We start from the raw sequence: 15,339 nt of genomic DNA on the forward strand, positions 1-15,339 counted from the left end.
AATGCAGTTTACGGTATTTGCCATAGTGCTGCCCATGCCCCTCACCCCAAATAAATGCCAGTGACTCACCAGAGCCCCCACTGGGGCTGTCACCACCACTAGAGACCTGCCAGAGAAGCCTTTTTTTTTTAAAAATAATCACAAGTGGGTCATTTAGCACCTCAGTCAATTTCTTGAGTATTCTAGGATGTGTATCATCAGGCCTGGTTTCTTGAAGACATCTAATTATCGAAAATAATTTTATGCTTGTTCTTTCCCTATTTTAGCCTGAAATTCTGCCTCATCTTCACTGGCATTTAGTATGTTACATATCTGATTCATACTAATATTTTTGTTGAAAACTGAAAAAAAGAATCATTTAGCACTTCTGTCATTTCCATATTTTCTATTATTCTCTTTCCTCCTCCTTGGGTAATGGGCTCTGGTCTTCCTCTTGCTTCTAATGTCTTCATTTATAGAATGTCATCTTGTTACTTTTTATGTCTCTGGCTCATTTAATCTTATTTTATGCCTTAGCTAGCAAATGTGGGGTGGGCGGGATGCCTGCTGCTGGCACCAAGCCCATCATCAATCCCCTGGACTGCATCACTCAGAAGAAGGAGCTTGGGAGAAAGGATGGAACAGAGAAGGAGCAGAGTAGGAAGGGACAGGACAGGGGCTTGAGAGGAGGGATAGCTCCGTGGTTTGAGCATTCACTTGTAAACAGGGTTGTGAGCTCATTCTTTGAGGGGATCATTTAGGGCCTGGGGCAAATAGATTTTTAAAAAACTCTGTCAAGGATGGTACTTCGTTCTTCTGTGAGTGCAGGGGATTAGACTTGATGACCTCTCAAGGTCCTTTCCAGCTCTATGAGATATGTATGTTTTTATCTATATATATATATATATATATATATATATAAAAATAAGGGGTAGATTTTAGCTAAGAAGTGGGTGGCAAGGGGCAAGACAGGGGTTTTGGGGGAAGTGGGGGTGGATCATGGGTGGAAAGAGGTGAGGTGGTGGAGGGTTTCCTGGGCCCCAACCCCTCTGAGGACAGTCCTGCATGTAGGGCCAGATTGGCATGGGAGAGTGCTAGTACCTTGTGCAACTCTAGTGATTTAAGCTGAGATTTTAGCACAGGATTTGATTTGTTGTTTTGATATTTAATGAAATCGTCAGCATAGGGTAATAGAATTTTACTGAAGTTGTGTGTAACTTTCATTTTATGTCTTTCATACCTGACACTAATTGTACATCAGTTATCTGCTGGAATATATTTTATATTTGAAGTTTAATAAGAAATTCCTGCATTCAGGAATTTGGCACTTTGGAAGTTTTCCCTGGGTAACATGCTACTTCTGAGGTAGCATTAGATGTGAACCATTAAAGAATAGGGATTATTATTGTTAATATCATTGTGATATTGTGAAATACAGCATCTCAATCAATTTTTATCTAGCACATCCTGCCAGTTTTATTTATTACTAAATGTTAATACAATGATAAACAGCCCTGCTGATGATCATCGTGTACTATATGACTTCCCTCTCTTTGGCTGTGTCTATACTAGCTCCCAACTTCGAAGGGAGCATGGTAAGTAGTGTGTCAGGAGATTGCTAATGAAGTGCTGTGGTGCACGTGCAGCACTTCATTAAGCTGATTCTCCCCTGTGGCAACTTTGAAGTGTTAAACTTCGAAGTGCCGGCTTCCATGTAGCCGCAGCTGGTTAACCCACAGGTACTTCAAAGTGCCTGGGCTACTTCGAAGTCACTTTACTTCTCACTTAATGCTTCATTAATAATCTCCTGACACCTTACTTACCATGCTCCCTTCGAAGTTGGGAGCTAGTATAGACACAGCCTTTCTGTAGCTCATTTAGGGTATGTATACACAACAAAGTTATTTTGGAATAGCAGACAAGATAACTATGTGATCGTCTACATAACACAACCGCTATTTCAAAATAGGGGATGTCTTATTTCGAAATTCATAAACCTCATTGTACAAGGAATAACATCTATTTCAAAATAGGTATTTCAAAATAGGGGCTGTATGGTCAGGGAATAGCGCCTGTTTCGAAATAAGCCATAGTGTATCCAACGGCTCTGTTTTGAAATAGGTTCTATTGTGTGTAGATACTCTATTTCAAAATAGCTGACCTCACAGAAATCAGTGCAAGCTACATGTACATATCAGGAACAAATAGTTCCCCAATAGTTTAGATTGTGCTCTCAATTATTATGGTATAAATCCAAAACAACTCCACTGAATATAGGACAGTTATTCTGGATGCTATCTGATCGGATAGTGGTCTTGATCTGAGAGAATGTGAACCCTAGTGTTCTCATGTGGTAAAAAAATTAACATAAAGCAAAAGATTCTGATCTGTGATTGACGGCAGAGGAGTTACAGTTTAGATTAGCATTAAAATAATCAAAATTATATTCCAGCTTGCGAACTTTGAAATTGACTCCTTATTAGATTTAGGTGAAATTTTTCAAACAAAACTTAGTGAATTAGTGTTGGATTTGTTGAATTGTTTCAGCCAACAAAAAAAAAAGCTTAACTTTGACATTTTGGATAATTGAATATTGATTGAAACTACTTTTTGAATTTTACTTCTGTTAATTTTTAAAGGCAAAAATAATGATGTCAAATGAAACAAAAAGTTCAACCACTGAACTAAAAAATCAGTTATTCACACAGCTCTACTCATAATGACAAATATATGAAGCACATTTCTCATATATTTCAATTCCCAGCTTGTACATTATACAATTATCCATAGTACAGTAACTACAGATTTAACTTGCATGTTGTTTTTATTTTGTAATTGTGTCTTAATTCTTTTTGTAAATGTTCAGGTTGAAATAAATCTAAAACGTTATCCAACTCCATACCCAGAAGATTTAAAGAACATGGTAAAATCTGTTCAAAATCTGGTGGGCAAAACAAGCCATGGAGTAAGGCCTGAGAACTCAACTCCAGCTGCCAACAGTGAGCAAACTATGAAAGAAAAATATGAGCACAAGTGGCCTATGGCAACAAAGGAGATTTCAGTGGAGGTAATATTAAAAAATTATGGTTGCTTTCAGGAGCTTACAATGGGGTTACCTGCCTCCATATGACATTGTTTTAGATCTGATCATAAAATCATAAGCAATTGGTTTTGGCTTTAACTTTTTTATTAGAATCAGATTAATTTTCCCAGTCTTTCTGTAAAATTAATTGAGTCATTTTCTTAGTTTTCAATCTGAGTTGATATAAAGATTTTTTCTGCTATTCATGTGTGTCTGTAACTCCCCTAAATGTTAATGACAGTGAGATATACCAGCAGCAGAACAGACCATATAATAATTTACATCACATTCATATACTCATAAATGCCTTCTTGATTCAGATATGTATTGACAAACTTAATGATGTAGGTCTAAGTTCTGCCTTTTATCACATTGAGCCTGATCCTAAGGTCATTGAAGTCAACAAAAATCTTTCCATTGACTTCAGTGAAATTTGTGTCAGGCCTGTTGAACAGTATTTACTGCAGAACTCCCATAGATGGAAATTGGACTACTTGTGAAGTAAGGTGCTGTTCATTGAGAGTAAGCTGTGGAGTCTGCTCCTTAAAAAAAGATACTTACCAAAGCCATGTCTACACTAGGACTCCGTCCTCACATGCCCCTCCCTTTCAGAAGGGACAGGTAAATAAACTGAGTCAAAAATGCTAATGAGGCACTGATATGAATATTCAGTGCCTTGTTTGAATAATAATGGCCACCTGGAGCATCAAAAGTGCTGCTTTTGAATTGCAAACCGGCCGTGTAGATGGGGTTCCTTCAAAAGGAAACTCCAATTTTGAAAGTGTCCTTCTTCTCCAAAAAATTTGCAGCTGCGGGAAGCTAGGCAAACTAAGAGCCTCTTCTCCCTGCCTTCTCCCAGCAGCGCCGTTGTCAGGCTGACAGCAGTGCGGCTGGGGGAAGGCAGGGAGAAACAGCCTGGTGGGCTGTTCAGTTTCCTGGGTCCTGCAAGTGGCAGGGAGCTGGGAACCAAGTGGCAGCTTGGTTCCCAGCTCCCCACCCCAACTTCCGTGAAAATTTGAGTTACATGGAGGTTGCAGGAATGCAACCCCCGTTTAACTCAGGGTTTTACTGTATTGAAAATTGTCTCCAATATTTAGTACTATATAAGGAGCCAAATTCAGAGCTGGTGGAAGGTTCTGTTCATTGGACATTTATTCACTTATACAAAGTCTGAATTTATCCTCTTATTTAAAACCAATTAATTACAGTTTAAAAACTTGAATTACATCTGTTATGATGCTTGTGGTACTCACTGATCATTTTATCAAGTATCTGGAGAGATCCATGAAAATCGCCTGACACATCTTTGGAAACCCCTATAAAACCTAAATTTTAAAAAGAACATCAATTAGAAAATAAAGTCAATCTTTATCAAATTTTCTTTTTACCTCTTTTTAATTTAACTGTTACAGTTGATGAATTATCCTTGATGGGTACCACACTGTTGCTAGTGTAATTATATTAATATGTCTTTTCCAGGTCTGCGTGTACCATATGTACACATAGTGCTCGTAGTCATTGCTCCAGTTATTACACTGATAGTGTGATTCATTTACAGTGAGAATATTTCCATATTTTTGGAGCTTGTTCTTATTAAAGAACACATTACCAAAATTGTTTCCCTTTACGACTGCTTCCACAAATGTTTGCAAACTTATATACTGTTTCAGTTTTTTACTTTGATTCATAGTTGTCAAGATCAAATCATTTGCAGTTTTCTCTAAAATCCTTAAATCCGAATGTTATTCCTTTTGACTCTGATAGTCTAATTAATTATTTAACTGTGGCACTTCCACCAAATCCTGTTCCTTCAATCAGGGTGCTTGTGCCATTTTGTTCTCTTCAACTGTTCTGTGTATTGTATCAGCTATATTTGAACGGTGGGGAAGAGTGAGCCTGGAGCCTGGGTGGGACCTGATGCAGGTCCCCAGCTAGTGGCCGGACTGCCAATGGGGAGTAGAAACTCCAGGTGGCAGCCCGGGGGAAACAACTTAAACCTGGCCATTATTTAATAGCATTCTGCCAATGTATCAGTCAGTTTCCATCCCAGTACACAAAATGATCAAACAGTGTCTTTTTTGAAAAACTACATCTGTAGCATTCTCAAGCTGTGATATACTGTATTTTTGAAGCATGGTGCATGTTAACTTTCTTATTCTGTCTCTGAGCTTTCTGTATGCTCTTCTTTCTCCTTGTTGTTCGGGATTTCCAAAATCATATTATCAATCAGATATATGGCTCTTTTGGGATTCTTTATTTCCTATGGCTTGGTGTACACTACAGAGCTAGGTCAATGTATGATTTTATGTTGTGGGTATGCTCATCCTCTCCTACTCCCCCTGCTGCCAACCCTCCTCCCACAACTGTCCATTCTTCTCCCAGTGACAGATTCCATCATGTCCTCTTCCCAACCTGTCCAACCCTTCCCAGAAGGGCTTTTCCTCAATCTGGCTACGTCTACCCTAGCACACTACATTGAAGTAGCCTATTTTGAAGTAAGAGCATCGAAATAGGCTACTTCGACACATATCATCTGCATGTCCTCCAGGGCTGATGCCATCGACATTCAACGTCAAAGTAGTGACAGAGAATGTCAAAAGGAGCCGCCCTGGAAGGAAATGTGGAGCATCCACACACGTAGGTGCTCCCTGTCGAAATAAGGGGCCAGCAAAGCCTGTGGATGGGATCACAGGCTGGACTAGCCCTTCCGGGGCAACAACAAGCCGCTCCTTTAAAGGGCCCCTCCCAGACACACCTGGCCTGCACAGCACGAGGTCTGCAGAGTGCTAACCACACCCTTGCAGACCGACGCACAGCAGCCATGGACCTCCAGCAGGAGCAGAAGCAGCAGCAGCACCTGGAAGCCTTCCAGGTAGTCACCCAGGGAGCAAGCACCCTGCTAGGTGCTGCACGGGAGGCCGCCCAGCAGTTCCTGGCAGGGGGGCCCCCCACAGGGCAGACGGGGACACCCTGACCACTGGGCTCTCCTGTTCCTCCCCCGCTGGGTGCTCCACTGCCTCTGGAGCTACCCCACTAGCTCCAAGTGGTGGGAGCAGCTGGTCATGGCGGAGTGGGATGACGACCAGTGGCTGCGGAACTTCTGCATGTACTGGCAGACCTTCCTGGACCTCACCCCTGCACTGAGTCACCAGGACACATGGATGTGGTGCGCCCTGCCCGTTGAGAAGAGGGTCGCAATAGCTGTTTGTAAGCTGGCCACTCCAGACAGCTACTGCTCATCAGACACCAGTTCAGAGTGAGAAAGGCCACAGTTGGGGCCGTTGTCATAGAGGTAAGGAGGCCTGGGCACACAACCACTGGGGGTGGCCAAGGAAGGAGCTGGGTGTGGGGCTGGGGAGGAAGGGGTGCTGGGGAGCGAGGGGGCTAGGTTTGGGGCTGGGGTGGGGGCGGGGTGTGGGGCTGGGGAGAGAGGGGTGCTGGGGAGGGAGGGGCTGGGCGGGGGGGTACCCGGGGAGGTGTCCGGTGGGGCCTGGGGGCGGGGACCTGGGGCACCCTGCACACCTTCATTGGTGCTTGCGTTTCCTCCCCACGTGGTCTGTGCACTCAATGCCATGCTGCTACAGGGGACCTGGATGCAGCCGTCACCAGATCTGCTGCCATGGGGTTCCAGAACTGCTTTGGCGCCCTGGACGGGACCCACATCCCCATCCACACCCTGGACCACAGCAGGGGGAAGATACATCAACCAGAGGGGCTACCACTCCGTGGTCCTGCAGGTCATGGTGGACAGCTGGGGCCGCTTCCAGGATGTCTACATGGGCTGGCCCAGCTGCACACACGATGCCCACGTCTTCTGGAACTCGGGCCTGTGCCACTGGCTGGAGGCAGGGACCTACATCCCCCCACCATGCCCCTCTGCCTCATGGCAGACGCAGCCTACCTCCTCCAGCCCAGCTCATGCGCCCTTACACCAGCCACCTCAACGCCAGCCAGGAGTGGTTCAACGCCCGCCTGAACCATGCCCACCAGGTGGTGGAGAGGACCTTCAGCCACCTGAAGGGCCACTGGCGGTGCCTCCTTGCCTGCCTGGACGTCAGCCTCCAGAGCATCCCCCAGGTTGTGGCCGCTTGCTGCATGCTCCACAATATTGTGGAGGGCAAGGGGGAGGCCTTCGTCCAGGGGTGGGCACTTGACGCCGCCATAGGCTTCCCCCAGCCAGCCGCCATACCCAGTTGCCAGGCCCACTGTGAGGGGGTACAGGTCCGCGAGGCCCTGCAGGCCCATTTTGATCAGAGAGACCCCTGAGCACCTCCCTGGCCTTCCCTGGAGGACCCTCTGCACAGCGCCTGCACAGTGCCCACACTGCCCACACACTGCCTCCACCGCCCGCACACCATCCCCCCAACAAGCACATGTCTCAGGTTCTTTGGAAAATAAAACTGTGGATTATTGAAAACTGGTAACTGTGTTTTGTTCACAACAAAAATTGCAACCAATATACAAATGAGGACAACTATGTACAAGGGGAACACCTATACACAAGGGGGACAACTATATACAAATGGGGGATCAGCGGATGGCTTGGCCGTTGGCCCATCAGTCTGAGGTAGGTGTAGAGGGGCGCGACCCCCAGTGGGTACAGGTTGTGACCCCCACCCTTGTCTGCGGTCCCCGGTGTGGCCAGCTGGGGGCTAGGAGGACTGGCAAGTATGGCCGGGATGCTTCCACCGGCTGGTCTTTAGCCCCAGTGGGCTCTGGTCCTGGGAGGCTGGCAGGCGGCACGTCAGGTGGCGCAGGCAGTGCAGCAGGTGGGGTGGCAATTGGTGAGGCAGGCAGTGAGACAGGTGGGGCGGCAGGTGGCAAGGTGGGGGGAGCATCAGGTGGAGCGGCGGGGAGGTAGCGGGGGCCGGGAGTTGGGCGACAGCCTCCAGGAGTGACCCAGCTATGTCCCCGAAGACGCCCATAAACGCCTGCCATGCCACCCAGCGCCAGGTGGATTCCTCCCGGTTGAACCTCAGTCTTTCCTTAGCCACCTCCGTCTGCCGCTGGAGAGCTGCCAGGAACTGGGGGTCCATGGAGACCATCCCCTGGGTCCGGCAGTGGCGTGACCGTCCCACTGGCCTTTGGGGGTTTCCCTGGGTGCTGGTGGTGGCTGACCTCTGGTGGGCTCTTGGGGACCACAGAGGGTGCCTGGCTGCTTGGGGCCTCAGATGGTGCAGCTGCAGAGAGGGAGAGAGAGAGGGGAAGGTTGTTAGTACTGTGCCCTGGCCTGTGGCCCATTCCCCCCACCTCTCCTTGGGTGCTGGGTCTCCATCCCCGTCGGTGGGTGTGACGACCCTGTTGGGTGTCCCCAGTGCATGGTCCCCCCGCCCATCTGCTCATGGGAATAAGGAGACTTCGAAGTAGGCGGGGTCCTTTCAAAAAGGAGCCCCGTCGGGATGAGCCACACGGCGGCGAGGCGTGTCAATTTCAAAGTGCCGCTGCCGCCCGCATGCTAATGAAGTGCTGAATATGTATTTCAGCGCTTCATTAGTAAACTTCGAAATGGCCATTTCCATGGCCATTTCGAAGTTTGGGGCTGGTGTAGACCCGGCCCATGTTTCAAGCCACTATAGGCTACATCTACACTATGAAATAAAGTTGAGTTTATCAAAGTCAATTTTGTAACACTGGGTTTTTATAAAGTCAAAGCTGAGTGTCCACCCTCCCCACAAGGTCGACTTAGTGCATCCCCACTAAATCGCCAAAGTTTGACTGTTGCAGTAGTGCATTGTGGGAATTTATCCCACAACTTCCCCCAGGTCTGTAGTATTTTAGGTTTTTTTGCTGGTGCTCCATGGGGAAAAAAATTGCCTGCAAGTGGTTGTGCGTGTATGATGTCATCTTCCCACACTGCATTGCCCTCATTACCCTCCCTTTGGAAAAAAAAGGCTATTTTCAGCAGTCTCCCTCCCCAATGAGAGAAATTATTTGAGACATCTGCATTACAGATCTTTTAACATAAATGTGTCCTGACAGCACCCACTGTCACCTTCCCAATCTGTATTGCCCTCATTCCCCTCCCATTGAAAGCAAACAACCATTTTTCAGAAGAAAAGAAAAAAAGTAGGGAATCCATGGGGAAAGAAAACCATGACTGAACCATGTCAACAGGTTGCTCAACTGTTTTTCCCCTGGTGAAAGAATACCAAACCCTGGAAGAATCTTTATCCATGTGAATAGGAAAAGACTTCATATTATTCACAGAGAAGGAAAGTAAGGAATCCCCAGGGAAAGAAAGCCAAATAGGCTGTGGGCTTCAGAAGCTGAAGCACTCTTTGAAAATGTGCTCTAGGAGGACACTGCTGAAAATACCATGTCAACAAGTACCTCAGTTTTCCCTTGGTGAAAGAGCAACTTTCACAAGGCAGCATGTCAGGGAACTGTCAATCCCACATACTACAGTGTATGTGCTCTAGATGACTGTGCCATGTCAACAGGGACCTCAGTGTTCCCCTAGTTCCCCCAGGCTCCTGTTGACATGGTGCAGTCACCTGGTATCTTATTAGATGGGAGGAGCCACCCCAGAAAATTCATGCTACCCTCTGTGGGGCCAGCCCCTCCTAAACTGTTGACATTACTCTATCACTTGTGTGCCTAGGCTGGCATGTGGTGTGGGGGGGTGGAGGGCTAGCCCTGAGGGGAGGGGGCTAGCCTGCCAGCTGCATGGCACCTGTGGGGAAGTGGGACTGCCCCATACAAATGTGAAGCGCAGAAAAGAATCATAGAATAGTCAAACTAGAAGGAACCTTGAGAGGTTCAGCTAAACTGCCAAGCAGATCACAAGAGCAATCCACTCTGTCAACAGAGAGCAGCCAGACTGCCCAACTGGTCTGTGGGCAAAACAGCCAAACAGGAGCACCACAGAAAGGGCTGCCTGGTGTCCTGGAAGCCTTGTCTGTTGACAGACAGCAACATGGAACACCCAGACCAGCTTTCTGTCAATGGATCTCTGTCCGTTTTGCTGACAAAATCCTCTGCTGTAGACATAACCTTACAGTAGAGTGAAAGAATTATTTCTCATGTCTTGCTTAAAACACTGCTGTGTTTTTTTTGCAACTGCATCACACTGTTCACTCATATTTAGCTTGTGGACCACTGTGACCCCTAGATCCCTTTCCACAGTACTCTTTCATAGACAATCATTTCCCATTTTGTATGTTTGCAGCTGATTGTTCCTTCCTAAGTGGAGTACTTTGCATTTGTCCTTGTTGAATTTCATCCTATTTACTTCACATAATTTCTCCAGTTTGTCCAGATCATTTGAATTATAATCCTGTCCTTCAAACACTTCGAAACTCTCCCATCGTGGTATCAATAATTGGCTTGACAAGATCTGTTCTTTGCAAGTGTATGCTGACTGCTACTTATCACCTTAATAGCTTGAAGATGTTTGCAAATGGATTCCTTAACTATCTGCTCCATTGTCTTTCCTGGCATGACTGGTCTGTAATTCGCTGGGTTGTAATTTCCATTTTTTTTTTTTTGCTGTACAGATGGGCTATGTTTGCCCCTTTTCAGTCTTTTAGAATCTCTCTCATACTCCATTTTATTTTGAAAGATAATAACTAATGGGTCAGATATCTTCTCAGTAAGCTCCTTGAGTAGTCCAGGGTGCAATACAGCAGGCTCTGATTACTTGAAGACATCTAATTTGTCTAAGTAACTTTCAATTTGTTCTTTTCCTATTTTTGCTTCCTTTTTTCTTCTTTCTTAGTTCTTGGTGCTTTCAGTGCATATTTCATAGCAGGTTAGTACACAAAATCAGTCAGGAGATGTCATGCATGGAAACAAAGATTCCCAAGGAGGGAAGCAGTAATTTTCTGGCTGGAAATGCAAAGCAAAGGGATAAATTGGGCTAAAACAATCTGGGTGAAGTAAGATCATCAAACAGTAGCAGCTTTTGGGTGACTGAATAAAGAGCAAAGGAATGAGTCTACAGCAGTGTTTCCGACAAAGTGTGGTCTGCGGCCCACTAATGGTCCTTGGAAAAAAAATACCAGTCCTTAGAAAATATACAAATTTATCGCAATGTACTATTATTATTGTGAATAAATAATAAACAGTGAAAATTTATTCATTTTTCTTTTTTTTTTAATAAGCATTTATGTTTTTGGGATGCCAAAAAAGGTACTGAAAAAAGCCAGGTCCCAACTATAGAGTTTGTGAAACCCTGGTCTAGAGCATTTCTGACAGGGTTGTTGACTTAACAGGACAGCGTTATGGCTTGAGCTGTGGACAAAGACTCTCCTGCTGCAAATAGCAGCTGTAAAAAGAGGAGCTATGTCCTGCTGGGGAAAACTAAGAAGGCCCCTCAGCCATACATTATTTTACTTCTTTAAATTAAATTGGTTCAATCTTACATAGTCTAAGGACACAATTTGAATTTATTTTATTACTAGGAAAGCAGGCACTGAAATAAAAGCATGTTTAAATGTTAGGATCTTACAGAAAGGCAGAGTTTTAACAATCCATGGACTTAATTTTCCTTTGTCTTCTTAACATCAAAATATTGTTGCCCATTTTGACCTGAGCAGAAAGTCAGAGTCTGGGGTCCAGTGGGTGCCGTCATTGAGAGTAGCAATTGGTGGCAGTCAAGTATTTCTTTATGCAGTTTTGTTTTTATTTGCAACGAATACATGAAGTCTTCTGTCTTTGATCATAAAAGGAATGAATAGCGAGACAGCTTTTTTGGACCTTAGTACCAAGAGCTTTCCTTCCAGAGTGTGCTCCTGACCTAAAACCTTCTCCCCAGGCTTCTTCCAAAGCCAGCTGTCATACTTTCAGTAGCTCCATTCTGTGTCGAGAGGTATGGGGTCCTCTCTCTCATTCTCTCTCTCTCTCATTCCTGCTCTGTTTCTTTCTATCCTGTCTTCCCATATACACACCTGCCCAAAACAATACAGTACAAGCTTTATTGTCCAGCACTTCTGGGGAATGGGATTTGCTGGGTAATTAAATATTCCAGTTGTTTTGCCAGCAGCCCCGCTTCACCAGCCCCACTGCTCCTGGCCCCAGTGGCACAGCAGGTCCCTCTACCTCCAGCCCCAGCCAGGCAGACAACCCCACAGTTACTGGCCCCACTGCCATCAGCCTTGGCCAGGCAGCCAGCCCCACGGTTGCTGGCCTGGCAGATGCTGATTAACAGAGTGTGCCAGTTTTCCAGATGCTGGACAACACGGCTTTCGCTGTATTCAGCAGCTCTTCAAGGGCTTCGTGCACTCCTTTTGTCCGAGTTGAGGCTTATGCTTATGGTTGTGTTAATTGAAGGGTGAATTCACACCACTAAGCCTCTCACTCCAGCCTCCAACTCATACAATATCAGAAACAATGCTTTTGGGAGAACCATCCATTGATGACTAGACTGATGGATTAGGAGACCTGGGTTCTATTGCCCACTTTGCCATTGACTTTCTGTGTGATCTGAGGCAAGTTACTAACCTTCCTGCATATCAATTTCCTTGTCTTTGTGTTGGGATAATAGTACATACCTATCTTGGTATATATGGATGAAAAAGAAATATGTAAGTGCTAGATATTATAAACCAAGGGTTTTATAAGTAGATCAGAGGTAAATCAGAATCTTTGGAATTCTATCAGACCATTCAAAGTTCTCCCTCCATTTCCAATTCTAATTTTTCATTACATTATTGTTTAAATTATATGAACCTAGTGACTTTAGATTTTCAAAATATTTTTTCAGTCTAATTCTAATATGAATTTTTTGATTAAAGAGAGCTTTGCCTTTCAATTTATGATTAACCCAAAGTGTCAGAAAATATCTTTCAACCAGTGAGACCACATGTTTTGTTTAAAAACAGAAGCAAATGATATACCAGTCTAACTCTTTCCAGCAGAGATTTTAGCAGCACATATCTTGTTTTCTCCTTGCATTATGTAGGAAAGTTTTTGGTGTTCAGACAGATTAGCATTTGCTATCAAAACACAGCCTTGATATTATAATTAGCCTAAGTTTGTAGAAAATTCTGTTTGAACCAAGATAGCTTTTTGGTTCAGTGCGACTATAGGGAATTTGTAAAGAACTGTGGTCAGAACAAATAAGTGTGAAGTACTAAATAAAGTTTATCTAAATTTTCATTCATTTCTGTTTGTTTTATTTTTGTAACATTTATTCCATCAAGATGTGTGTGGTCTATCTAGTTCATCTTCTGAATAAACATATTGTTATTTTAGAGAGAACAATTCAGCATGATTGAAATGATACTGCCTGTGCCTGGATTTGTGTTGTTTCATGTTCATGACAAATGTGTCTGTCTCTCCATTGCCTTTTGCAAGTCCATATTACTATAATTTTATTTTGTACTTTGGTATTAATCTCTCCCTCAGGATTCCTTTGGACACCCTGCTAATGAGATGAGGATAGGAGAACTTCACCCTTCAATGGCTGAGGCTCCCTTGTACCAACCCAAACTTGTTCTTTTGGGTAAAGAAAAGAAAGGTACTATCTTGATTTCCAAAGGTGTTCAGTGAAGTCATGTCTAATTCATACTGATGTACAGATAGAAATAATGCATTGTGCTATGATCTATACGGTACTATATTCTGTACTATATCAGCTTGACATTTATTTTTCTTGAACCTTATGTTTATGAATGCTCCAACACCACATAATCCTTGTTCTGTTTTATTTCAGAATCAACAGACGAATCTGAAGCAGATAAAATCCACTGTCTTAATAACAGTGTTTCCTCAGGCACTTACTCAGACTATTCACCATCCCAGGCTTCCTCAGGGTCCTCCAATGCTCGTGTTAAAATGGGGTCCTTGCAGACAACTGCCAAAGAAGCAGTGAATAATTCTTTGTGGAGTAATAGGTGTGTACATGCTCATTTTCTCTTTCCTTTCACCTTCCATAGTCAGATACAACTGGGCAAATTGACAACATGCTGGGTATTGAAGGCTGTCAAACAACAAGAGTAGTATTTTGTACCTATTTTGCTTTAGTGAAAATAGCTGTACAGAGTGAAGCCAGTAAAGAGTTGGGCTGCCTGTTCTCTTTTCTAAAGTGAAATAATTGCATACTGAAAGTGCATAGTAAATGGCTATGAAACAGACAATAAGCTTAGGTTGTGAGGTGCAGCTGAGGTGTGCTTAGCAGTTAGGAGTGACAAAGTGCTTGTAAGCTTCCTTTACGTTCCCTTTGTCTTCAGTTTGTCCCGAGATAGTGTCCCTATGTGAGTGAGAGAAGCCTGAAAGCTACTTGATTTTTCACTGTCTATCAACAGTCTCAAGGGGGCCACTGTAGCAGGTAGAGATTGCCAGGGCATGGGGTATCAAGTCTCTTCTCCGCTTTTCCAGCCATACTCCTACATTGGCAACACAAAAGAATATGACACAGAAAAGCTGTGTCTACACGTGCACGCTACTTTGAAGTAGCGGCGCCAACTTCGAAATAGCGCCCATCATGGCTACACGTGTTGGGCGCTATTTCGAAGTTAACATTGACATTAGGTGGTGAGACGTCGAAGTCACTAACCCCATGAGGGGATGGGAATAGCGCCCTACTTCGACGTTCAACGTCGAAGTAGGGAACGTGTAGTCATTGCACGTCCCGCAACATCGAAATTGTGGGGTCCTCCATGGCGGCCATCAGCTGAGGGGTTGAGAGATGCTCTCTCCAGCTCCTGCGGGGCTTTATGGTCACCGTGTGCAGCAGCCCTTAGCCCAGGGCTTCTGGCTACTGCTGCTGTACCTGGGGATCCATGCTGCATGCACAGGGTCTGCAACCAGTTGTCGGCTCTGTGGATCTTGTGCTGTTTAGTGCAAGTGTGTCTGGGAGGGGCCCTTTAAGGGAGCGGCTAGCTGTTGAGTCCGCCCTGTGACCCTGTCTGCAGCTGTTCCTGGCACCCTTATTTCGATGTGTGCTACTTTGGCGTGTAGACGTTCCCTCACAGCGCCTATTTCGATGTGGTGCTGCCCAACGTCGACGGCACCAGCCCTGGAGGACGTGTAGACGGTATTCATCGAAATAGCCTATTTCGATGTAGCGTGCATGTGTAGACGTAGCCAAAGTGATACAATAGTTCTTTGCCACCCAAATATGCCCCTACATATGGCAAATCCTCCACAGGCAGGTGGCTTTATGGGGACACCATTGCATTGCTGTAAAAGCAGAAAGCTGTCCAACTGGATAAGAGGATCAAGGGCATTGTGCTCCAAATTTTCAGTGGCTTCATTTTGCATCCTGGCATGGTGTAAATTCCTGTATTTTTAACAGTACAGATTTCTTTAGGTAAATTCTTTTGTGCGGAGTTACC

The 15,339-nt window shown here is 44.9% G+C and overlaps 1 protein-coding gene across 3 annotated transcripts in view; it reads left to right on the forward strand.

Annotated features, from left to right (window-relative positions):
* LRRC7 (leucine rich repeat containing 7) overlaps positions 1-15,339 on the forward strand; it is a 204,679-nt gene that overhangs the window by 138,585 nt on the left and 50,755 nt on the right. For 2 of the 3 annotated variants that reach the window (XM_075002503.1, XM_075002504.1), the window contains exons 15-17: positions 2,846-3,046; positions 13,409-13,520; positions 13,716-13,896. In XM_075002503.1, the coding sequence (XP_074858604.1) occupies positions 2,846-3,046; positions 13,409-13,520; positions 13,716-13,896 (494 nt within the window). The remainder of the gene's footprint in view (positions 1-2,845; positions 3,047-13,408; positions 13,521-13,715; positions 13,897-15,339) is intronic. The other variant, XM_075002505.1, reaches the window with a different exon arrangement.

The sequence above is a fragment of the Carettochelys insculpta genome, chromosome 9 (genome assembly GCF_033958435.1).
Source record: "Carettochelys insculpta isolate YL-2023 chromosome 9, ASM3395843v1, whole genome shotgun sequence".
In the NCBI taxonomy this organism is placed as follows: domain Eukaryota; kingdom Metazoa; phylum Chordata; order Testudines; family Carettochelyidae; genus Carettochelys; species Carettochelys insculpta.